Source organism: Pleurodeles waltl, chromosome 5, assembly GCF_031143425.1.
Source record: "Pleurodeles waltl isolate 20211129_DDA chromosome 5, aPleWal1.hap1.20221129, whole genome shotgun sequence".
Taxonomy (NCBI): domain Eukaryota; kingdom Metazoa; phylum Chordata; class Amphibia; order Caudata; family Salamandridae; genus Pleurodeles; species Pleurodeles waltl.
Genome location: NC_090444.1, coordinates 989,607,078 through 989,631,521, shown reverse-complemented (window position 1 = coordinate 989,631,521; position 24,444 = coordinate 989,607,078). Strand labels below are relative to the sequence as shown.

At 45.5% G+C, this 24,444-nt stretch overlaps 1 protein-coding gene across 1 annotated transcript in view; it reads right to left on the bottom strand.

Moving 5' to 3' along the window:
- The window catches only part of SOS1 (SOS Ras/Rac guanine nucleotide exchange factor 1), a 453,501-nt gene that overhangs the window by 234,274 nt on the left and 194,783 nt on the right, over positions 1-24,444 (bottom strand). The window contains exons 14-15 of the mRNA XM_069235148.1: positions 17,075-17,297; positions 6,907-7,026 (exon numbers count right to left, since the gene is read on the bottom strand). Coding sequence (XP_069091249.1) covers positions 6,907-7,026; positions 17,075-17,297 — 343 coding nt within the window. The remainder of the gene's footprint in view (positions 1-6,906; positions 7,027-17,074; positions 17,298-24,444) is intronic.

Here is a 24,444-nt window from a genome sequence, read left to right as displayed (position 1 = left end):
GAGAGAGAGAGAGAGAACTAGAAGTATAAAGTTTGAATGCCCTATCTTCATTACTAGATTGAACAGGTTGACAGTAAGCAACAGTTAGCAAGACCTAGGGCCCTGTGCATGAGGCATAGATTTGCACAGAGTTGTAGATAAGGCATGCATTGAAATGAATAGGAGATGAACTGCAAGGCTATGAAGACTAAATAGTAATAGTAACAAAGCAAGTCATTAGCATGGCAATTTTTATTGGAAAAGGATGAAGGAAGATAGCCATAGAGTTCAGATGATGGAGCTGACATCGTGAAGGATTATCTGGGAAACAGAATCACCTTATGGATGTGTGAAAGTCTTTTGTGGATTTTGAAGACTGATCAGTAGCCTAGAAGTGTTCCTACTGGGCCCTGGTACAGTGTGATTTCATAACCCATGTGGCCAGATAGTAATCTGATTTTATTCCACTATTTTAGCAATCAGATTTGATATTTCCATAGACAGAGACGAAAAACTTACTTACCATCTGTAATGCTCTTTCAGGTAGACTCTAGCTGCAGTTTCCTCACCTTTTGAATATTCTATAGGTGTCAGGACTGGCTTTGAAAACGTTTCAGCAGTACCACTGTGCACTGGTAGACTGCACCCTGTCGCTCTGCACCAACACCATTACACTACGGAATTGATATACGGAGTCTACATACCGGTCATTTCTGCAGGATGACATCAGTTGCTTTCAAAGCTGTTCACGCCCCCGACACAGAACCCACACAGCAAATTAGATGTGATCAGTGTGCAGATTTCTTAGACGTGGGATCTGATTAATGGTTAGATTCCAATCACAAAATGGGAAAGATTGAAGGGTTGGGGGGCGGCAATCTACAGCTAGATAGTGTCTCTACGAGAAAGAGCTTTATCAAATTAAGTAACTTGTTCTTCCGATACAGACTTGTTGCAGTAGATTCCTTACCTTTTGAATAGATGCCATAGTAGTGCAGAGAGTTGGGTCTGAGAATGGACTCCAACCACAACATGCTGCAGGCAAAGTCCGCTCTTGGTGAACCTGACTAGCAAGACAATAGTGCGTCGGAATGCTTATGTAGCTGCCTGTCAAATGTCCAGGACAGGGTTTACACCTGGCAACAGACCAGTAGCAGCTATCGCACTCGTATAATCAAGACACAGTCCTTTAAGCGGCTGCTTTTTGGCTAGTGCGTAGCAGATCTTAATGCAAAGCACAATCCAGGGAGAGATGGTTCTCTTCTGCACAACCTGTCATTTTTTTCTGTTCTTGCAAACCCCACAAAGAGCTCATCATCCACCCGGATTCTTTGGTATGATCAACATAAAAGCTGAGCACTCTCCTACAGTCCAAATGGTGGAGGCTTTCCTCCTCCAGTGAGGTGGAGCACAGAACACTGGGCAGGTGAGATTTTGATCGGCGTGGAATGATGTCTCAACTTTAGGCAAGAAGGATGCTAGTGTCTGTATAATCACTTTGTCTGGGATGAAGGAGGTGTACTGTGGGCTGACGGAGAGAGCCTGAACATCACTCACATGCCACATCCATGCTAAGATGACAAACAATACCGGCTTGAGGGTGTGAAGCCGCAAGGAACAGCTGTGAAGAGGCTCACAGCAACTGCACATCAGATATGTGAGGACGAAATTAAGGCCCCGCTGTGCCACAACAGAAGGGGAGGGCAGAAACAAATGTAATCCTTTCAAAAAGAGAATAACAGTGACGACCGAAATAATGAAGACTGGTCTTGCAACAGTAAAGGGGCCAAAAGAGCCAAGAGGTACACTTCAAGAGTGCCCAGAGTAATGTATTGCAGAATGAGAGACAAAACAAACCAGAAAACATCAGGTAACTTTGCCTAAAAGGTGTCTATCTGCCATGTGCTGCACTAAGCCACAATCCTGTCCCAACAACAGGCGCATTCTGTGTTCATAGTTGAAACACCTGGCTGTCAAGATGACATTAACTACTTTTGGAGGAAGACTGAAGGTATACAGCTGTTACCTTTCAATCTCCAAGAAAGAAAATGGAGAATAAGAAGGCCCTGGTATAGAACTGTGCCCACTGCTCCAACAGCAGAACCTCCCAGTGGGGAGGCCTGACCAGAGCATAGATGCTCAAACCGAGGAGTTTGGGAAACCATACTTTTCATGCCCAATACAGGGCCACAAGGATGACAAGGGTCTGGTCGGTCCTGATTTTCTTGAGAACTTGGGGCAGGAGTGGTACTGGCAGAAAGGCATACAGGAGTTGAGTTCCACTCGATTCAGAACTTGTTTCCGAGTGAGACCTTGGAAATTCCAACATGCAGACGTGCTGGCATTGCACATTCTCAGGGGTGTCAAACACATCAAGTGAAGGTTCTCACCATTTGCGAAAGAGACCTTGCGCCACTTCTTGTTATAACTGCCACTGGTGGTCTGCTAGATGCAGATGGCTGAGCTAATCTGCAATGGCAATTAAAAAAGCTGCCAGGTGGTTCATCACTATGAAAATTCCTTGATGGTCCAGCCATTTCCAGAGGTGCAGGACCTCCTAGCACAGGGTTCTGGCCCAACCCACCCTGTTTGTTGCAGTACCACTTGGCAGTAGTGTGGTCCATAAGGAACTGTACCAGCCTAGGAAGGCTTTCAACACCAAGTAGATGGCTCCCAGCTTCAGAAGGGTGATATGGAGCTGGGCTTCCTCCCAGAGACCCAAGACCTCTGATCGCCACCACTCCCAGATGGCCATCCCAACACAGAAGTGATATATGGGCCACCACGGTCAGCTCAGGATGGGAAATGTAGAGGGGTCTGCCGCTGACCTGACCGCGGTCTGGCAACAATCACTGCATAGCTTTTGCAGCCTCTTCTGAAAGACGGACATGGTCAGAGAGGTCCCCTTGATCTTGGGCCCACTGAGACTGAAGATCCCATTGCAGAGCTCTCATGTGGCACCTGGTGTGCTTGACCAGCAGGAGGCCATCAGGCTCAGCAGCCTCAGAGTGTACCTCACTGGAATCCAAGATCACAGCTGAAAGATCAGGATCATAGCCTGAATGCCCTTGACTCCCTTTTCTGGGGTAAAGACACAAAACTGAACGTTACAGACTTAGGGAGTAAAATCAAAGGCTGTCAACTGTGGCCGCTCAATCTCCATGCAAGAACACGGAGAGTGGACAGGTTTGGGTTCAGAAACCTCCCCTGCTGCTGCAACAGAAGATCCTCCGGAAAGGGCAGTCTGATTGGAGGACCAATGGACATGCTCAGCAGCTCAGGATACAAGACTCTCCCGTGCCTAGTCCAAAGCCACATGGATTACTTGGGCCCGGTGGTTCTTGATAACTCTAGGCAGAAGTGGTTTTGGCAGAAAGGTGTACAGGAGGGCTGAGTTCCAAGAGAGAGCAAAAGAGAGAGCGAAAGAGAGAGAGCGAAAAAGAGAGAAAGAAAGAGAAAGAGAGAGAGGGAAAGAGAGAGGGAAAGAGAGAGAGAAAGAGAGAAAAGAGCGTGCGCGCCTGAGTGATTGCAGCCTTGGAAACTCCAACAAACAAGATTGCTGACATTGTGCATTTTATGCGGAGGCAAACAGATCTAACTAAGGCTCTCCACACTGCTGAAAGAGACCTTGCGCCACCTCTGGATGAAGACACCATTTGTGATCCACTAGGCATTTTCGGTCAAGTTCCTCCCCTATGGTGTTTCGAGATCTCACTAGATGGCGCGGAGCCTCATGACGAAGGGCCCACGAGCCCACACACTTAGTTGCAGTACCACATGGCAGTGCTGTTGTCCGTGAACACCTGCACCATATTTCAATTGATAGAGCGAAGAAAGGCTTTCAATGCCAGCTGGATCGCATGGAGCTCCAACAGGCTGATTGGAGTCCTGTTTCCACTGGAGACCAGATGCCTATGATCTCCCCTCTCCCAGATGGCTGTCCCGTTCCAGTAGTGACCCATCTGTCACTACTTGCAGATCTGGTAGGGAGAGGGATCTGCCACACCCAATTGCGGTTCGTTAACCACCACTGCAGTTCTTTCACAGTTCCGTCCGAGATCTGGACCTTGTCGGAGAGATTCCCTTCATGCTGTGCCCACTGGAACTTCAGGTCCCACTGCAGAGCCTGTATATGCCATCTGGCATGTGTCACCAGCAGGATGCAGGAGGCCAAGAGGCCCAGCAGTTTCAATGTCATTCACAGATAGAGGCTGAAACATTGGTATCATTGCCTGACTATCCCGGACTCGCCGCTTGGGACAATAAGCCCTAAACTGCACTGTATCCAGAACAGCTCCGACGGCAGGAAACATTTAAAAGAGAGCCTGGTGTGACTTCAGCATATGTATAGTGAACCCTAGCAAATGCAGGTCTGCTGTAGTCTGGAGGTGGGAGACAACAGCCTAGGACGAGCCCACCTTCAAAAGCCAATATTCCCGAAGCCTAACCCCATAGAAAATGGGCTTAGGATCTGATCTGGGAGGTGAGGCTCCTAACGGCATCGTACCACACCCATCCAGCTTCATGTTAGGGTCAGGGATCATAACGGGGATGGCGCCGCCTATGGGTGCGGACAGAGCCAGGAACATCTGTGTTGGGACCGGCGTGGGGGAAGGTTGAGGTGGTATGACCACCGCCGGTCCAGATTGGATCCCTGGGTCCCCCTCAGTGCCAAGGCCGAAGTTGCTGGTGCAAGACCCGAAGGGGCCCGTTCCGAATCCCCAGGGCCTGAAGGCACACCAGCAGTGCCGGGCAGCCTAAAGATGAGGCGCGCAGCCTCATAAAACTCACAGAATTGGACAGGGGTTGCTCCAGCTCCCAGGACACTCGGGGAGGAGCGGTGTCAGCTCAGACAGATGTCGCAAAACGAGTCCTAGAGCATGGATGATGCCTCGTCTTGTAAGCCGACAGGTACGAAGTCTAAGAACGCTTCGACTTCTTGGACTTCTTTTTGCACCTCGACTTACCTAATCGTCCCGAGGACTTGGAGTGGGACGACGATGATGGAAGACTCCACGACAGATCCCGGGACCTACCGCTCGACTTGGGAAGAGTCGAGCGCTTGGCCACCATCACGCCACGGTGGCACCTATATACGAACAGCAATGTGATTTCTGGAGCGGACAGCGCTGATGGTCGTAGAGCCGATCAATGCCACCCAACAGCGCGCAGGGGTACTACTCACAAAACTCTTCTATATCCATTATGACTCTTGGGAAGAATTCAAAGGTAAGGAATCTGCAGCTAGAACTCTCTATCAGATGCACCTTTAAGGAGTGCACAATGTTAATCAATAACAATTGCAGGACAGATTTTGTGAGTTTGTGTTTGCAAAAAAAAAAAACATGGAGAAATTATCAAGCATGCTTGTTTGAGGAGAAGGGGAAGATGGGTTTAACAGTGAGTTGAATAATCAATTTTACACAGTACAGCTCTTGAGAGAGGTAAATTATGTTTTCGTGGACCCAGAGCCATGTTCTACCTCATTTGTAGAGAGCGTGGAGCACAACAAAGCATGTGAGGGTATTAACCAATTAATAAACTGAATTTTCAATCTTAAGGAGCAAAGGTTATTGGAGTTAAGGATGGTTTTGGAGGTGTGTCACAATGTGGGTAGTTGCGTGGTGAATGGAATGCCTTTTTCAGGAGGAGCAGGGGAGTAATCCAAGTCATTTCCTGGTACACAATATGCAGGAAAGTCTGAACTTGTACCAAACTCTGACAGGCAGTGACTAAGGTGAGCAGAATTATTTAGTTCTGAAGGGGAGGTAAAAAAAGATTGAGGAGGTGTGAAGGAAATTGCAGAAGAATCAGGCCTAGGCTGTTAGAGAAGAATCAATAAGGTTATGAAAATCAACCATTCAATAAGGAACGGAGGTTGGGAGAAAATATATGTAGCAGTGAAATGCGAGCTTGGATACAAGGGAATGTCTATTCTATTCTATTCTATGCTGGTGCTGTAGTCATCCTAAAGCAGGGATCTCCAACCTTTTCTGTAAGCAAGAGCTACTTCTGGTCAGTGAAAATCATCCTGAGCTACCGAAGGCTAAACAACTTGTGCATTATTACCGGACACCTCCACGGAAAACTTCCTTTACTTTAAGCCTAATGTTGATAGAGCCAGATGCTATGGTTTGAACAAAATTCTTCGACTAGGGGCACTATGACAGGGCTGCCACGTGTGTCAGTGAGAGCGTGGTCTTTGGGGATGTATGAACATGTGTGCAAATGAATGGGATATCTGTGTATGGGTAACTGAGAGCTGGTGTTGTATGTACTTGTGGAACAGGGCACACCTTTGGCCATATGGGAGAAAGTTAAAGTGCAAAAATGTTCATAACGTGGGACATTTTTCTGCACTTTAACATTCTCACATTCCACAGTGTTCTAATGGCCTTTGGGAGAAAGTGTCCTGCTATTTGAAAATGCAACACTTTGAAAAACTAATCTGAGAAAATTAAAATGAAAAGTTAAATTAAATGTAAGGTAACTTTTCATTTTCATGTTCTCAGATTTACAAGAATTACGAAACATTTTTTTCTCACTTCCAATACTGAGTTGACAAGGACTTTTATTTAAGAGTTAAATACCTTCGTGCTTCAATTCTTCACCTCTGTGACCTGGGTCATAAATCTAACTCCCACAACACTCCTTATCAGGCCCTGCTATCTGCAGTCTGGTTAATTAATGAAAAATAAAAGCAGCCTTCCCTTAACTTTAAATGAAGAATGTGGCCTTGTGTTTATTTAAAAATGAACTTCAAGCTGTGAGCTACTCTGAATGGGTCTGGGAGCTACTAGTAACTCGTGATGGACTGGTTAGAGACACCTGTCCTAAAAGGATATGTTTTATCTACATACGTAAATGAAAAATAGCAGCACAAAATATACTGCATGTAAAATGATTATCATACCACTTTAAACTTACTTTTCAAGCCATAAGGTGAGATTTGTGGTGTGTCTTATCATTTTGAGAAGATTTGGGGAGTTAGACTCTTTGTCTTCCTTTGTCCAGACACTTCCTACCAATTCCGAGGACTGCACAGCTCTAAAGAAATTGGGTAAACATCAAGTTAAAAAAAGAGTCAACAATTATTATGAGTATTAGTAATCTGAATCTTAAAATGTCAAGACTCTCAATATGTAAATTAATTTAGCTTCTGGAAAGGCAAAGAATGACATGAAGATTGATTTTTAGTTGAGCAAAGTTACTGAAGTAGGCAGTACTAAAAACAGAAGCCTGCCAAGTAAACAGCTGAAAAAGTTAAACGATTCAAGCAATATTACCAACACATCTCCAATCTTTTAGAAGAGATCATGCAAATTGATGTTATATAACTTAGCAGAAAACCCATTAAATGTTCATAAACAGTCCTTTTCAAACCACATAATTTGTTTAGTGACTGCATCATTGGCTAGTGAATACATTACATAATGAAAGTCTTCTCCGCTTTAAACATCCAACGCCTCAAACACTGCCTGCACATCATGTAAACCTGGATATGGAGTGCATCCCCAAAGCTTTTTCCAAACAAGGCAGGATTCTTATTATTTGCTAAGAAAAACAAACAAGATGCAGTACAAAAGTGTCTCACCCTGGACAGCAAACTCTCCTCAAGGAACACATTGTCAGAAAACACAAAGACGGCCTGGTACCAGTATGCTCTTCTAAAGAAAGACAAACTGCTTCTTCCAGAAAGAGACTTCAGAGCTGCTGTTCAAGTCCCTATACAATTGCATCAGAATGTGGTAATGCCCTACTCACTGTCCTCCCAGACTCCAAACTGGCACCACATAGGAGTATCCTAGACGCCACATCTCAACCAGAGCCTGAAGAAACGTGATCACCTCACCCCCATCATATTGGAACTCCATTGGCGTCCCTTGATGACCCCCATCTTCTTCCAGCTACATCATGTACAAAGTCATTCCAAACAGGACCCCTGCTGATCTTGCAGTAAAGCTCACCATCTCAGGTGGTTCTCAGCACACCTGCAGCCAGGACACCACCTGAGACTCTAGAACAGGCGGAAAAAGAATAAGAAAAAAGTTGCAGGCATTTTCCCTCTACGCACAGGTTTTAGAAAAGCATCCCCATGTACATCAGGACTGTGCCAAAGCTGCACCAGTACAGCAAATAGTTGAAGATTCACATCTAAGGATCACCACATCAAAATGCAATAACCATCCACAAGCTAGCTACCTCTCCTAACACTTGTTGACTTTAAGCTTGATTTTGATCTCGAACAATGCCTGGCTGCCTTTTGGCCAGGTTGACGCTACAGAAATACCATTTACACGGATACAAATGTTAACACAGTGTTTGTCTGCATAAGTTAATAATTGGACTGCCCACTACCTAATTTTGGTGAATCCTGGAGTCCACTCTTCAAGTTTAACTCTAACCTATTAATATATCAATTAAAAAGCCAGGACATAACCTTAAAGCGGACCCTTTCTGCAAGCTTAAAAAAAAAGCAGTACATTTTCCTCAAGGGCCATGGCTGACAACTGCTTGAGAATGCGAGTGGATTGCATTCAAAGACTGGTCACTGCACATGCCAATCACAAGCTTCCACAATTGTGCTCTACTAGCGTGGGTGAAAATGAGCACCAGAAACAGTACCCATCTCCATATACTCTAATTCCTGAAAATCAGAAATCCAGATCATGTTTACGTAAGTCGGGAGGATAAGAAAATAAGTTACCTGTAACTGTAGTTCTCCAGTATTAGAATCTTTCATAGATTCACATGCTTGAATCATTCCCCGTCGTGGAGATGGAAGCCCCCGGTATAAATTACACAAGTAGTGTTAAAAGATATTAACAAAAAAAGGCCCTAGGCCTCTTCACTTTAACAGTCTATCAGAGTCATTTTAGGAAAAGGACCAAACTTGAGTATCCACCAATCAGGCGGCACCACCCTCTAGAATCCTCCTGAGAGAAGCTCCAGCAGCTCAGATTTTCCAGGCATAAGTGCGTCAAAGGTAGGAAAAAAGGAGAGAGAGAGAAACAAAGGTTAAGTGAGCTTCTCTGGGGAGGTGGGTGGGTCGCATGTGAATCTATGAAAGCTTCCAATACTGGAGAACTACAGTTACAGGTAAGTAACTTATTTTCTTACTCCAGTATTGGAACTTTCATAGATTCACATGCTTGAATCAGAGTAGAGAGCAGTAGTTATGCACATTGTACCATTATAACCACATGATACAAAACATGTGCATATATAAAACATAAATATATACATGTATAGAAATCTATATAACTATAAACATATATATATATAAACATATCTATATACAACAAGTAATACTTCAAAGAATATATGGTATGTGAATACTATCATTAAATATATCCACTTCTCTTTTTTTTTTTAACCTCTTCTCTTCTTTTTTTTTTTTCCTGTAACCACACATAAGGGATATAAACAATGTGCATACCTGTTCTAGGATGGAGGGACGGACAAGAGATGGCTCACCTTCACCTGAAGAGATTCCTGAGAACTGCTTGACCCACTGCTACCTCTCCCTAAGATAGAGATTCCAAGCAGTAGTGCCTTGTGAATGTATGACAGCTCTACCATGTTGCTGCCCTACAAATGTCTTGTAGGGAAACTCCAGCGAACAGCGCTGCTGACGAAGAGACTTCCCTCGTGGAGTGAGCAGGTACAGATGACTGCAGAGGTTTTACCCGCTGCTTGATGGCAGAATCGAATGGCTGAGGCGATCCATCTGGAAATACTCTGCTTGGAGAGTGGTTGGCGTTTTCTAGGTGCACTGTATGCTACGAATAGCTGATTAGAGCGCTGAAAAGATTTCGTTCTGTCCAAATAGAATTGAACACATCTTTTAATGTCTAAGGAGTGTAATGCCCTCTTCGTCAGAGTAGAAGGATGAGGAAAAAAGGATTTGAAGACTAAAGGCTCATTGATGTGAAAGTCTGAAGAAACCTTTGGGATGAAATGCGGATTAGTACGCATCAGCAGTCTGTCTCGTTTAAACTGCAAGAACGGCCCTTGAATAGAGAGGGCCTGCATTTTGCTGACACGTCTGGCCGATGTGAGAGCCACTAATAGAGCAACCTTCCACGAAAGGAATTTGAGAGAGGCACAATGGATTGGCTCAAACGGATGCTTCATCAGTTGCGCTAAGACGATATTTAGGTTCCACAGAGGAGGTGGCGGTCTGAATGGAGGGAAGACCCTGAAAAGCCCTTTCAAAAACTTCTTGATCAGACGAGAGGAATAGAGTGAGGGTGAAGCATCCGAACGTCTGTATGCTGCTATTGCCGCTAGATGTACTTTAATGAAAGAATGTGCCAGGCCTGCTTGCGCTAACTGCAATAAGTACGGCAATATTTCCTCTGGCGGTGAAGATAGTGGATCAACCTGCCGCTGATGACACCAGACACAAAATCGTTTCCATTTGCAAGAATAAGCCTTATTAGTGCTATCTGCTCTAGCTTTGGACAAGATATCCCTACACTCCTGTGGAATATTCGGATGTGCGAACTCCCTGTGCCCAGGAGCCATGCTGACAAACGCATCGACTGCGGATCCGGGTGCCATACCTGCCCATTGCTCATTGTTAACAATTGTGGAAACGGCTTCAGCGGAATGTGAGGCTTGATTGACAGTAGAAGAAGTTCCAAAAACCAGTGTTGACGTGGCCAATACGGAGCTATCAATATCAGAGTACACGGCTCTGCCTTCATCTTTGTGAGGACTCTTGGGATCAATGGAATTGGGGGAAAGGCGTAAGCAAAGATGTCTGACCAGACTATCGAAAACGCATTCCCCCAAGATCCCTTTTGGTGATGCCAACTTCCGAAGAACTGGCATTTGGCGTTGTGTTTGTTGGCAAACAGGTCTATTGTTTGTGTTCCCCACTGTGAAAAGATGTGGTCCACTATCGACTGGTCCAGCTCCCACTCGTGGCAGCTTGATTTCTGCGTGCTGAGTGCTTCCGCTGTCTTGTTCTCTATCCCCGGCAAATGGGCTTCTCTGGAGAGAGTGAGAGATCTTGTGCCTCCTTGTTTGTTGAGGTAATGCATCGTTGTGGTGTTGTCTGTTCTTGTTATCACCTGCGATCCTGAGATTTTCGGGAGAAAAGCCTGTAGAGCGAGGTACACTGCTCTGAGCTCTAGCCAATTGATATGCATCATTGTCAGTTGTGGTGGCACCTTGCCACTTACTTGAAGATCCTGTAGCACGGCTCCCCAGCCTTCCAGAGATGCATCCGTAGTGATGGTCCACAGAGCCGGCTGTTGTAGGAACGAAAGGCCTATTGATAGATGATGCCCTAGAGACCACCATGTCAATGCCCTGAGTATTGCTGGGTTAATGTGTATCTGATCCTCGAAGCTTCCTGAAACCTGGAGCCATTGACGATTTAGTTGCTGCTGTAACGGGCGCATCTTTATTCGGCATAGAGGAACTAGAGGTATGCATGATGACATCATGCCCAACAGAAACTTGAACAGACAGACAGAAACAGCTTCTTTTTTGTATAGATCTTGTTAGTGTTAGTAACCTTTGTTGCCTGTCTAATTTGGGACATGCCATGGTGGATTGCGTGTTCAGGTTTGCCCCTAGAAAGGTGATACTGCTGCTCGTAGAGGTGTGGACATCTCCCAGTTGATGGTGAGTCTGAGATTGGTTAGTAAGGAAACACACCTTCTTGTTGATCTGCGCGCTCCTGCGTAGGTATTTGCTTTTATCAGCCAATCATCTAAATATGGAAACATTTGGTGTTTCCTCCTTCTGAGGAAGGCTGCGATTGGTGCTAGACATTTGGTAAATATTCTGGGAGCTTATTTTAGGCCGAAGGGAAGGACACGGAATTGAAAATGGCTGCCGGCTACGGTGAATCTCAGGTATTTTCTGTGGGCAGGGTGGATGGGAATGTGGAAGTATGCGTCTTTCAGGTCTAGTGTAGACATGAAATCTTCCTGGTTGAGGCGCAGGAGGACGTCTTGTAGGCTGATCATACGGAATGATTGCTTTTTTAAGTATGTATTCAGTTCCCGTATATCGAGGATCGGCCTCCAATCTTTCCACTTTTTTCGAATGAGGAAGAACCTGGAATAAAATCCTCTTCCCCGCTGTGCTCGAGGCACCTTCTCTATAGCTCCTTTGAGAAGCATCTTGTCGATCTCCTTTTTGAGTTGTTGTGGGTATCTTGAAGGAGTCCTGCGGTGGGGATTGGAGGGAGGCAGTTGGGTGAATTCTAGAGTGAGGCCCCATTTCAGTAATTGGAGAACCCACTTGTCTGATGTGATGACTTTCCATTGTTTGAGGAATAGGGATATCCTTCCGCCTAAAACGAAAGGAGGAGAATTGGATGTAGCCGGCGCCACGGATGCATCAGGCTCTCCGAGCAGAGTCTTTGGCCGGGCGAGTTGAGTGTCCTCGACCACCAGATCTACCATAAGCTGGTTGCGGCGGCTGCTTCTGGGGGTAGTACTGACGGTACTGTTGGGAAGAGGAAGGATAGGTGGAATATCCGTACTGCTGATATCCTCCTCTGTATGAAGGTTGGCCCACGCCCTCTAGCCCGAAAGGAGAGCTTTCTATATTGCAGGGTCCCTAGTGACCTTGCCGTGTCTGTGTCTGACTTAATGGATTGTAAGGCCTCATCAATGTGTTTTCCAAATAATGCCTGGCCATCAAAAGGTAAGTCCAAGATCTTATTCTGTACCTCAGGACGGAAAGAGGTAGCTTTAAGCCAACCTTGCCTTCTAAGAACAGCTGCCCCGGCGAGCTGACGAAAAGCAGTGGTTGCTATGTCCATTGCACAGTCAATAAGTTCTGCTGACGTGCGTTGCCCCTCCTGCAAGGTTTTGTTTGCGTCTGATCTTGCATCCTCCGGCAACTGGCTAATATGAGGTGCAATGTCTGCCCACAGCTGCCTGTCGAACCTAGCCAATACAGCCAATGAGTTGGCAGCTCTTACCACTAGGCTAGCCATAGAGGAAAACCATTTTCTGATATTATCCAATCGCCTACCCTCTTTGTCTGGGGGGTGCGGAAATCGGGGCAGAAGGATTTTTGGACTTTCTTTGTGCCGCTTGAGCCACTACTGAATCCGGATGAGGGTGTCCAGTTAGACATGCTGGTGCATCGTCCGGTGCCTTGTACTTTTTGTCCAAACGAGGCAGTACTGCTGTAACTGTGGCAGGATTGTGCATGACCTTTAGACCTTCTTCCCACAGATAGTTAACCATCGGAATAGAGCGCTCGGACTTTTGGAAAGGCTCTTTAAAGTCAGAGGAAACAGTCTGTTTGCTTGGATGGCATTGGCAAAGCAAAACGTTTGGCAGCTCTTTCTAGGAGATTGTGAAATCATCCTATGTCGTCTGGTGGGGACTCCACCTTTGATTGAGAAGGAGAAGGAGGAGCGGGATGATGTATTCATCCCACTCGGAATGAGTGTCCAGGAGCTCCCCTTCTTCATGATCTCCTTCTGACATGTCTGTATCCTGAGGAAGCGTCATATCCGGAGTAGCCACGTTCGTGAGAGGTAAAGAAGATGGTCTCTGACGTGGAGTGTTTACCCCAGAGGCGTGTGATGGAGGAGGTTGTTCCCCTTGAGGAGGAAAACGCCTGCTGAAGTCAGCTAACATTGCTCTGAGGTCAGATAATAAGGAGGATGGAATATATGCCCCCTGTTGGTATTGCTGTTCTTCTCCATAAAATTGAGGGTCATAGGATTCATCATACTAATCCTCTTCCTGATACCTCACATTCAATTGGGATGGACTATAGGCTGCTACGAATGGCCCCTCGTCATCTGAGTCTTCATCTCCCTCTAATAGGTGTACTGGAACAAGGAAGGACTCTTTACTAGGTGATGTATGTTTTGTGTTAGTTTTTCATGAGTTGTCTGATGTTTTTCCCTCGTCGACGTCGTCTACGGTGTCGTTGACGGCGGTGTTGTAGACACTGAACGCATGGAGATCTTGATGGAAGAAAGTCTCACCGACAAGTCTGCCGTCAATGACGGTAGAGCTGATACTGTCATAAGTGCCGTCGTCGATGATGATGTGTAGAGGTTCGTCAACGATGACGTCGTCGATGCAGTTCTCGTTGACGGTGGGGTACCTGTCGTCGTTGACGTTGTCGTCGGCGCTGTCGTCGACGGTGGAAATGCAGAAGTCGTCGTCGGAAAAACACTCACCGATGGTCTAGTTGACGACGAATCTGTCGTCAACAGTGCTTTTTTTGCATAAACAGAGGATGGTTTCTTAAAAGGCACAGATGGAGGTACAAAGGAGACTTTTTTGTGCCTCTCTGAACTGCTAGAATGACCTCTCACCCCATTGCTGGAAGATTTCTGAGGAGAAGATGGGTTGCGGCCCTTGTAAGACCCTGAAGCAGTCTTTTTGTGGGCTTTCCTTGAGTGTTGGGAGGGAGATCTTGTGCCTGATCTCGCCCTTTTTGATGACCTCTTAGATGTTGAAGGGTCATCACTCTCAGAGTCAGAAACTGGGTTTTCTCTGTAGTTTAGTTTCTGCAGCCATATCAATAATCTGCCTTCCCTAACCTTTAGGATCTTGGAGGAAAAGGTACGACAAACCTTACAGTCCTTGGCTGAATAGTCTGGGTAGAGGCAGTAAATGCAATCCTGGTGAGGGTCTTCAGAATGAAGTCTTTTCTTTCCACAAGTCTTGCAGTTCCTGAAAAGACCCTTCTTCTCCTTATCAGACATGTTGAAAATAGTCTATCAATCAAATCAGATAAGTTTTTCTGAGAGAAAATGTTGTTGAAAAGGTGTGAAGAAAGAGCAGAGCTCTGAGGAGACTCCCTAGCATGACGTGCAGTAGAAAATCTGAGGTGCTGGAGCTTCTCTCAGGAGGATTCTAGAGGGTGGTGTCGCCTGATTGGTGGATACTCAAGTTTGGTCCTTTTCCTAAAATGACTCTGATAGACTGTTAAAGTGAAGATGCCTAGGGCCTTTTTTTGTTAATATATTTTAACACTACTTGTGTAATTTATACCGGGGGCTCCCATCTCGACGACGGGGAATGATTCAAGCATGTGAATCTATGAAAGTTCCAATACTGGAGTAAGTTACTTACCTTTGGTAACACTCTTTCAGGTGAATTCTCTATCTAGCCACAGATTCCTCACCGTAGACTACTCCCCAGGTGGCAGACTGGATCTGTACTGCCCCATAATTGACAGAGGTGAACCGTACATAAGCACCACTTCTGCACGCTGATATTGGTGTCTTGCCAGACGTGGTTCATGAAACTATTATTGTAGCAGAGTGTTCCTAACTTCAGACCCCGTACATGGTAATAAAAAATAAAAAAAGAGGCCACTCACGAGAAGCATGATGTGGGAGGGCGAAGAAGAATCTGCAGCATATAAAATATCCACCAGAAACAGAGTTACCGAAGGTAAATAACTTGTTTTTCTGATGAAAACCTCTAATAGCAGATTCCTCACCTTATAACAGATACCAAAGCAGTACCTCAAAGGGGAGTGCCTGTGGAGTGGGCTCAAACCAAAAAGACCTGAAGGACCAAATGGATGAAAAGCCCTTCCCAACAGCCTGGCTGTCAAGGTAGTAGTGCTTGGTAAACATATGAACTGACGTCCACGTCACGCCATAGAAAATTTCCAGCACAGACACTTTGCATGCCAATGCAATGGCAGTAGCCTTGGACATTGTGAAATGGGCTCTTATACCTTCCGGAAGCTCCTTCTTGGCCAGTGCGTAGCAGATCTTAATGCAGAGGACTAACATCCTCAACAGGCCTCTCCTCCACACCCTCTTCCCTTTGTTCTCCCCAGAGCACTCCACAAAAAGCTGACCATCAAAATGATGGTCCTTGGTAAGTTCTATGTAAAAGCATGAAGCCCTTTTGGGTCCAGCAAAAAAGATGTTTCTCTTTTGAGGGAGGAGGGGAGAAGAACACTGCCAAGATGATGTACTGCCCAACATTAAACAGAGTCATGTGGTTAGGCATTAAGACCGCATAGTCCTCAGCTCTAGTTTGTCAGTTAAAAAGGTGGTTTCGGCAGCTGCACCAACAATGCCTGAAGTTCACTCATGCGTCGCGGTGACGTGAATGCAATGAGGAAGACGGATAAAGTGCCTATGCATGAACTGGACATTGTTTTACCTCAAGCATGTATGAGGCAATGTGTCCCTAAGCAGTACCCAAATACAAGATCAATATACCAGCGTTTTGTAGGAAATGAATCCTCAAGAGTCATAAGTAAAATACAAACAATGAAGGTGTATTGAAATGATTCAAAGTACAATCAAAGGTAAAAAGTAGACATTAATCAAAATGCATAATAATAAATCAGTATAGGGAATTAGCAGTTGGAATAATCAAATGCAGAGGTAAAGACATGAAGTCAAGTCAAAATGTGCAAAAGCATAAGACAAATAGACCAAGGTTCTGCCTCTCAAGTCATGGAGTCAGAGGACTGACTAACCTCTAGATTTCCCAGCTTATATAAATAAATTTACCACAGAAGTCAACAGAAATAACAAAATCACCCGAAAGTGATCAAATGTAGCAATGAATTGACAAATCACAACAAACACAGAATTATACGTCATCTAATGCCACCATTCTAACACTAGCCCCCTAATCACATATTAATATGCTCAATTCTAACCAAATGTCTTCGGATGTGACAGTACAAACAAGGTAATAAACAAAAGAAGTCATACAAGTGAACAACAGTATAGTCGGGAGCCAGTCACAGCGAGGAAGATCTTTCTTTAGTTTTGCAAGTAAGAGAGGAACTCAATTTATGCTTTATGAGCAGAAGTTCTCTTAAAATTACATTGCAAAAGGTTTTTATTTCAGGTACAACAGTGACATTTTTTATGATCTATGTGGCTTCAGCAATCGGTTGTTCCTTCTTGAAATTAATGCATGACATTTCCCTTTTTTGTGTTACTAAAGCAAAGGAACATTTACATTGAAAGCTCTTAAAAAACAACATTAAGACATGTCTACCAGCAAAACTTTGCTGTACAGGGGTAAAGAAAAAAAATATAAGGGAAGAGCCTGATTTTGAAATAAAAACTTGTTTGTGATCTTTTTTTGTTTAAGATAGAGCAATGTACCTGTAAAGTTCAGATTCAAGCAAAGTTAATTGCCTTGCAATCTCTATTGGATGCAGTGTCAGCAGGTCAAATTCTTTTGTCTGCCCTGGTCTGCATATATGCCACTCAATTGCAGGCGGCGAGCTTTCAAAAGTAATATTGTGACTTGGTCCATTGGCTTGAGCCTGCTTTTTCCGAAGAATAATCTTTGTAATTGATTCCACCCATTTTTTCATAGCTTTACCTGAAATGAAAAAAGATCATATTAGCTACAAGTATACGGTTCAAATCTCAACAAGACGTGGTTCTGTACTGATGTTTCCCAGTTGTTTTCATTTCTATGTAGGTTACGAAATAGTGTGAAATTAAAAATCTTCAACATCCACAATAAACAATACATTTAATACATTTGCATGTGCTTATAAACACCACACAGTAACTAGTTTAAACCAGAAATATACTACTTACTACTTTGCATCTATACGAGAGTATTTGTAAAAATGGGGTGGTAAATTAAAGTAGAATGAAAAATGTCCTAGCTGCCGTAATAGAAAGTTTCAATTCTATTCAGGACAAGGAGGCGAGGATTATGCTTTCTTTCTTTTCTTTATTTCAACATAGCAGAGGTTAAGAGCAAACTACATTTCTCAGAACACACCGGGACAGAACTACAACTCTTCGTCAGCCACTCCTGTCACACCATGGACTATATCCTGGTGCACCGCTTCAGGTACTTCCTCTTTGTTGAAGTGAGATGAAAGTACAGGACAAATCAATCACCTTTGTTGGATTCATTACCTGCGAACCAAACAACAAGAACAACGTCTAAACCAACAGTCAAACTCCAAACACACTTTTGTTGCTGCAAAACTGTTATTCCCAAGATCATAACCAACATAGACATAGATATACATCATCTTAAATAGCATCAGAAGTACATCATCCTAACTAGCACCAAAATTCGATTACTTACTCCTAACCCAAAATCTAACCTGTGACTCGTGTCTGTTTTCGTCCTTCTATACACATGAAAGGTGACTCCCCAAGGCATACACACTCTGCTCGAAAGGTCCAGAGCTCGAACATCCGAAACCCTTCTGCAGGAACCAAGACAATAGCATTGCTAGCTTGGCCGATATTTCCTTCCTCGAAAGTTACTCGCTTGATTGCCAGGATTGAAAAGGTGTAGGACCAAATTAACATCCCATAGATTAGAATACTTGGGCTGTGGAGGAAGTGTCAGGCGAATACCTCGTAACAGTTTACACACTGAAGATTGTTCCCCCAACAGCAGATTCTGAATGGGAAAACGACCTACTGAAATAGCAAACCAGTACGCATTCACTGTATGGTAAGCCATCCCCCTGGATGCCAAAGAAGCCAAAAAGTTTAGAACAGGGACAATGTCGCACCCCATGGGATCTTCTTTCTGTTGAAGACACCAATGCACCCACTATGCACTATCTATGCAGATTTGTATCTTTTGGAGGTGCTGTCTGCCCAGGCTGTGGCCAAGAGTCCTTCAGAATATCCAGATCTTGGGGAGAGGGATTGGAAAAATCCCAAGAAAGTTCCAGAAGAACCGGAAACCACACTTGAGATCTCCAAACTGGTGTGATCACAACCACTTGCGTCTTTTGCCTGTGATCTTGCCCCACCAGGCTTGTGATCATGACAAAGGGCGGGAAGGCATAACCCTTCTCCCTCGCCCAGTCCTGGAGAAACGCATCTATCGCCCAGGGCTAAGGGTCCGGCTTCCAGCTGACATAGTGGGGAATCTGCTGGTCCATCCTTGACGCAAAAAGATCATCCATGAACTGGCTCCAGAGTGCGTTGAGCTTCGCAAAAACTTGCGGATCTAAACGCCACATACTGGCCATTCCCTCAAACACCAATCCGCTTTTTGATTGGAGGACCCAGGGACGTACTCCGTCGTGAGAGATATATTGTACGCCAGACATACACCCAAAGCTCCTTGGCGAGGTCTGCCACGACTTTGGATCTGGGGCCCCCTAGATGGCTGATATAACGGACCGCCAACCAATCGTCCATAAGGAGGAGAACAGAGCAGTTCACCCTGTCCTTAGTCCAGCATTGGATTGCGAAAGAGCCTGCCAGAAGCTCCTGGCACTTGATGTGAATGGCCTGTTCGGCCGACTACAACTTTCCCCTGGTAAAGGAATCCTCTCAACGAGCTCCTCAACCAGAGCCACTGGGTTCGGACTCTAGGATGATGTCCGGGTCTGAGCCGAAAATCGCCCACCCGTTCCAATCCTTCATATAAGCGAGCCACCAGCGCATCTCACTTTTTGCGTCCTCCGTCAGCGACATCTGTTCTGAATATCCCTGCGCAGATGGGAGGATTCCAGCCGTTGCAGGGTCCTGTAATGCAGAGGGGGGTAGAAAAATCGGCCGAATCGAGGAAGCAAGAAGCCCCACTACTTGAGCAATCTGGCGCAGGGAGATCGAGGCCTTTGAAAGAGTCTTCCTTAACTCTCTGCGTATCTTCACTAATTTGCGAGGTGGGAAACTGAGGGTCTTGTCCACTGAATTTATGACAAACCCTAGAAAGGTTTTTTGCCTGGAAGGCACCAACAGACTTTTTGGCATTGATCAAAAACCCCAAACTCTCCAGAAGGGAAATATGGTGTACTGTAGCTGTTCTCGCCGCCTGTAGGGGATTGATCCATCATCAACAGATCATCAAGGTAGATGATCAACGGACGCCTCTTGCCCTGAGGTGCTCCATTACCAGTCTTAGAACCTTCGAGAAATACTAGGGGGCAGTGAACAGACCAAACAACAGGGTCGTGAATTGATAGTCCTGCCCCTGCCATTGGAATTGCAGAAAACGACGGTGGGGGGTGGGACCAAGACCGCCAAGTAAGCGTCCTGCAGATCCAAGTGGACCATCCAAACATTGGGGCTCAGAAGATAGCGCAACAGATGGATACCTTACATCTTGAAGTGGCGGTACAACAGCCAACCATTTAATTCTCTCAAGTTGATTATAGGACGCTGGCCCCAATCTGGTTTGTCCACCAAGAAGATGCTGCTCAAGAAAGCCCAAGGGTGAAGCGAAGTTGGGCCTATAGCCACCTTCTGGAGCAGTTCCCTTACCTCCTGGTCCAGGGCTTCCTGGGTGTGGGAGAAGACCAGATGACAGGGGTGCGAGCTCTGAACTGAGGACCCAAAAAACTCTAGCTGAAACCCGCAGATGGTTTGAAGAACCCAAGGGTCTGAGGTAAGAGGTTACCTATTGTGCGCAAACTGAGCCAGCTGCTCCCCAACTGGAGTGAAAACCCTTGACATGATACTCACCAGTTTGGGCTCCTTGCAACTGTCCATGGAAGGACCGTTTTGCGCCTCTGCCTCGCTGGCCCAGTCTGGGGGGAAAGAATTCTCCGTAGTGAGGCTGCTCTACTGCCCTGCGTGGGGCCTTGAATGTAAAAACGGACGGTCTAGCGCCGTCTCCCACGACGGGCTGCGATGAAAAGGCAGGGCTGGAAAATCTTTTTTTATGGAGGATTGCGCCTTATCCAAGGACATAAAGGTGGAGATAAACTTTGAAAGTTCCTCGATAAAGGGGTTCCCGAAGAAATTGCCCTGAGCCACCAGCCCCACTTCCACAGACGCAAGGTCTCCGAGCTTCGTATCCCCCTTTATCAACAAGGATCTGTGCATCTCCGCCGAGAGGGCACAGTTGGCATTGCCCAGGACATTACTACCCTGTGGCCCACCTGGAGACCACCTTCAGGGATAGCAGGGTATCTGTTGCCGAGGCCTGCTCTGCCAGCTCCAATATCCTTGTGAGGGGCCTTGAAATATCTAACAATTTAACCTGACAGGCCCTCCAGGTCCTGCCGATCCCTTTTTTGGATCCTTGATAAATTTCTGCAGAAATGTGGCCATCTTAGGGTTAATGTCCAGTGTGGCGGAGGCTTTTCCCAGGAGGGATGGGGGAGGGCACTATGCTTTTAATCTTGCACAAACCTCCTTCTCTAGATGTCTGCACAGCCGGTCGGCCACATATGAGGTGACTTTGTCCCAAGGGACCCACTCCGAGAAGAGAGGGTGGACTAGGCCATGCAGGTATAGCATTATCTGATGACTGGGCGCCCTGAGGGGGCTCTGATGGAGACTGGGTTGGCCTCCAAGGCCTAGATGGGCCCACCTTTGGAATCATGTGAATCGTCCTTGGCAGCAGAGAAAGTGGGTCACCTTGGGGGGGGGGGGGAGGGGGGCGGACGCGACCTGAGGGGGACGCTCCGCAAACGCCCGTTTTACTCTGTCAATGGCAGACATACCCAGCCCACCCTCCATTTTGCATTTAGGGGGATGCTGCTCTACGCTGCCTGTTCCTAGTTTGCAGAGCCTTCAGTGGGCAGAGAGGGGTTGGGCAGGATTGCGCCAGTTGTAGTAGGCGTCTCTCTAGAGCTTCAGTTGTGGCGGCCACCGCATAATGGATAGATGCAGCCACTGCCTCGCAAAATTCACTGTCAATGGGGAGGACCGAGATGGTCTCCTCCTCCACATAATCCCCTTCTTGCATGACGGAGCTGTGTGGGATTACAAATCGAAGTGGCGTGCACAATCAAAGCTGCTCAAGTGCTGGTGAAAAAACCCTGCAATTTGTGCTAAAACCAGCTCATGGTGACTTCCTGCACTGACACAGCATCAGCACTTTAAGGCACAGCGTGCCGATTGAAAGGGACATAACCCTGAGCTTGTAAAGGTTTAGAGCGTTTGTTGAAAAAACTGGGGTTATCCCCTGGGGCCACCTCCTTTTAGCTATCGAGGGAGATTGAAGCACCTGGGCCCAGCCCCCTTGTAGTGGATGTCGGTGCTCTCGGGCGCCTGCAACGTATGGGTTAAAGCAAAATAAAAAATTATCCCCTGCGGCTCTATACAGACCCGTAATGACAGGCGCCACCACTGCTCAACTACAGGCCACGGCAACCTGCCTGTGACTTAATACAGACCCCACCACTGTGGGGCGTCAGGGCTTCCAGAGGCATGCAGCAGCTCGATTCACGTTGACCAGTCGGTCGCTCCTGTCAATGACTGAGCAGCCGTCCCCACTGTCAGCACGATTGATCACCACCCTGCCCTCTCTGCAGGCGTGGGGGTTCACCTCAGCGTCTGCAGAGCAAACACGAGCCGCGAATGGGGTCGGTGAAGAATTACCCCCTGGGCTCTCTACAAGGAAAGCGTTATTGTGCCTCTGCAGGCCACCTACAAGCAGCGGGCACGAGCAATCGCTAACAACAATAGAAACACTCGGCCGCAAAAAAAAGGCACTTATCTTCAGATCAGCAGGAAAGAAAGCGGAAGGGCCTAGAGCAGTGCACCAGGATATAGTTCATGGAGTGACGAGTGGCTGGCGAAGAGTTGTAGTTCTGTCTCAGTGTGTTCTAAGAAATGTAGTTTGCTTTTAATGTCTGCTATGTTGAAACAGAAGAAATAAAGAAAGCATAATCCTAGTCTCCGGTCCTGACATAGAATTATCTATGAGCATGGATAAGCTATGGTAAGAATTAGTAATTAGAATGAACTAGAGATAAGGGCAAATAACTGCAAAACTTAATTAGTTTCATTAACTCAAAAACACAAATAGGAGCTGCCAAAGAATCAAACGATAAATATGTGGAAACAAGCGAGATGTTGAAAGAATACATAACAATAATTAAAAATGGGTCCAAAATTCTGACCCCTGTGCAAATCCCGGTTTGTTCAGCTGTCAGAATTATGAGTGACACCTGTTTCACCACACTCTATAATGACTGCCTGTGCTGCTGTCCCGCAATTTCCCTCAGGCGCCTATCGGCAGGTCAATCCTGCCAAAACATTACTGGGGAAAAAAGAATGGTAAATACCGAGAACTAAATAATTTTGTTGCAAAAGAACAGAAATCTACAAGTTATGGCCCATTCTGAAGGACTAAACTTGCAATGTGCAATACGTATCACATTTTAACCTGTAATATTTTATATCACACTTCCCGCTGGGGCACTTGCATTCCAGGCAAATCTGGTAAAGTCTCAGATTTGATGTGCATATTGTATGTGCAAAATAAACTTTGTTAATGCTGAAGTGGACATGAAACTCAGATGAACTCCCAAGTACAGGCCCACCAAATCAACTCACAGATGGAGCCTAAGATTGTAGATCGTGTCTGTGACAATCACAAAGCATGAGCGTCCTAAGGACATAGCCCCCACTGGAAATAGGGAGAACAGGCAGATAAAAACACCTGGTGACCACTGCAACCTACTCTTTTGCGAAGTAAAGTAAACCTTAAAGTCTGCAACGTCCCTAGGACACTTATTTCTTGGACACTGGCATAGATTGAGAATGTTTTCCCTCTAATTCACTGCTTTGTGTTGAAACATTAGCAGCACTAATTTGTTAAACCAGCACCTTTGGAAAATGTCAAAAAAAATACATCGCTTATTTAACACGTACATTTTGAAGCACTCCATCGACATGAGAAAGAGGCCTCAGAAAATATGACAGAACTGTGTGCATGCTTCACTCTTACCCTATCCCAATAGACATCAACTGACTCTTTAATTACAATAGAAAATAAACGGATATGGCAACTTGTTTTGTAAAACCAATAACGTAGACACCGAAGATTCACAGCTACATAAATCAGTGCAATTTAGTGTCTTGTAATCTATTTTTTACATGTTGATTCAGAATCCTAAATACATCTCATGCACCATGGCTGCTACTAATTTGGCATGGAGATTAATGTGGTTAATTCAAATATAATAATTTATAATGACTGCATAAGCAGCAATAATCCTGCATCTGATGTTGCCCAATAGTATTTTGTAACTAGCAATCATGCACACTTCATATAACACAATATGTCTGATTAAAGTATTATGTGCTTTTTACTGCAGGCCCGAAGCTGTTGAACTGCCTGTATTGCTTTGATCAAAAGACGCTGTCTAGAGGTCAATATATTGCAATACAAAATACTACCATATAAAATACTGTCACGTAAAAAAACAAGCATCGGCAGAGATAAAAGATCTGGTCTTGATGGGTTTGTCATGTTTAATTTTGTGGAAACGTACACAGGAAACACAAGGACTGAAAAACTTTGGCTCCAGCACCAGACTCATGGCGGCTTACTTCAATGCCGCTGCTGACTTCTAATACGAGGTTAAGGTTGCCAGCTTGATTACAACAAGGACAAATCACCCTTCCGTCTTTTATAGTTCATTTCATTGAGTATACTACTGTTAATAGTAACACGGCAAATACTGTATTCAAGACAGGAAACATATGGCATAATATCAGATAGTACTGCCTAGGTAGGTGAACTCTTTGATCATGGCTAGGTCCTCTCCATCCACCTTGATTAGCGAAGGGTTTGG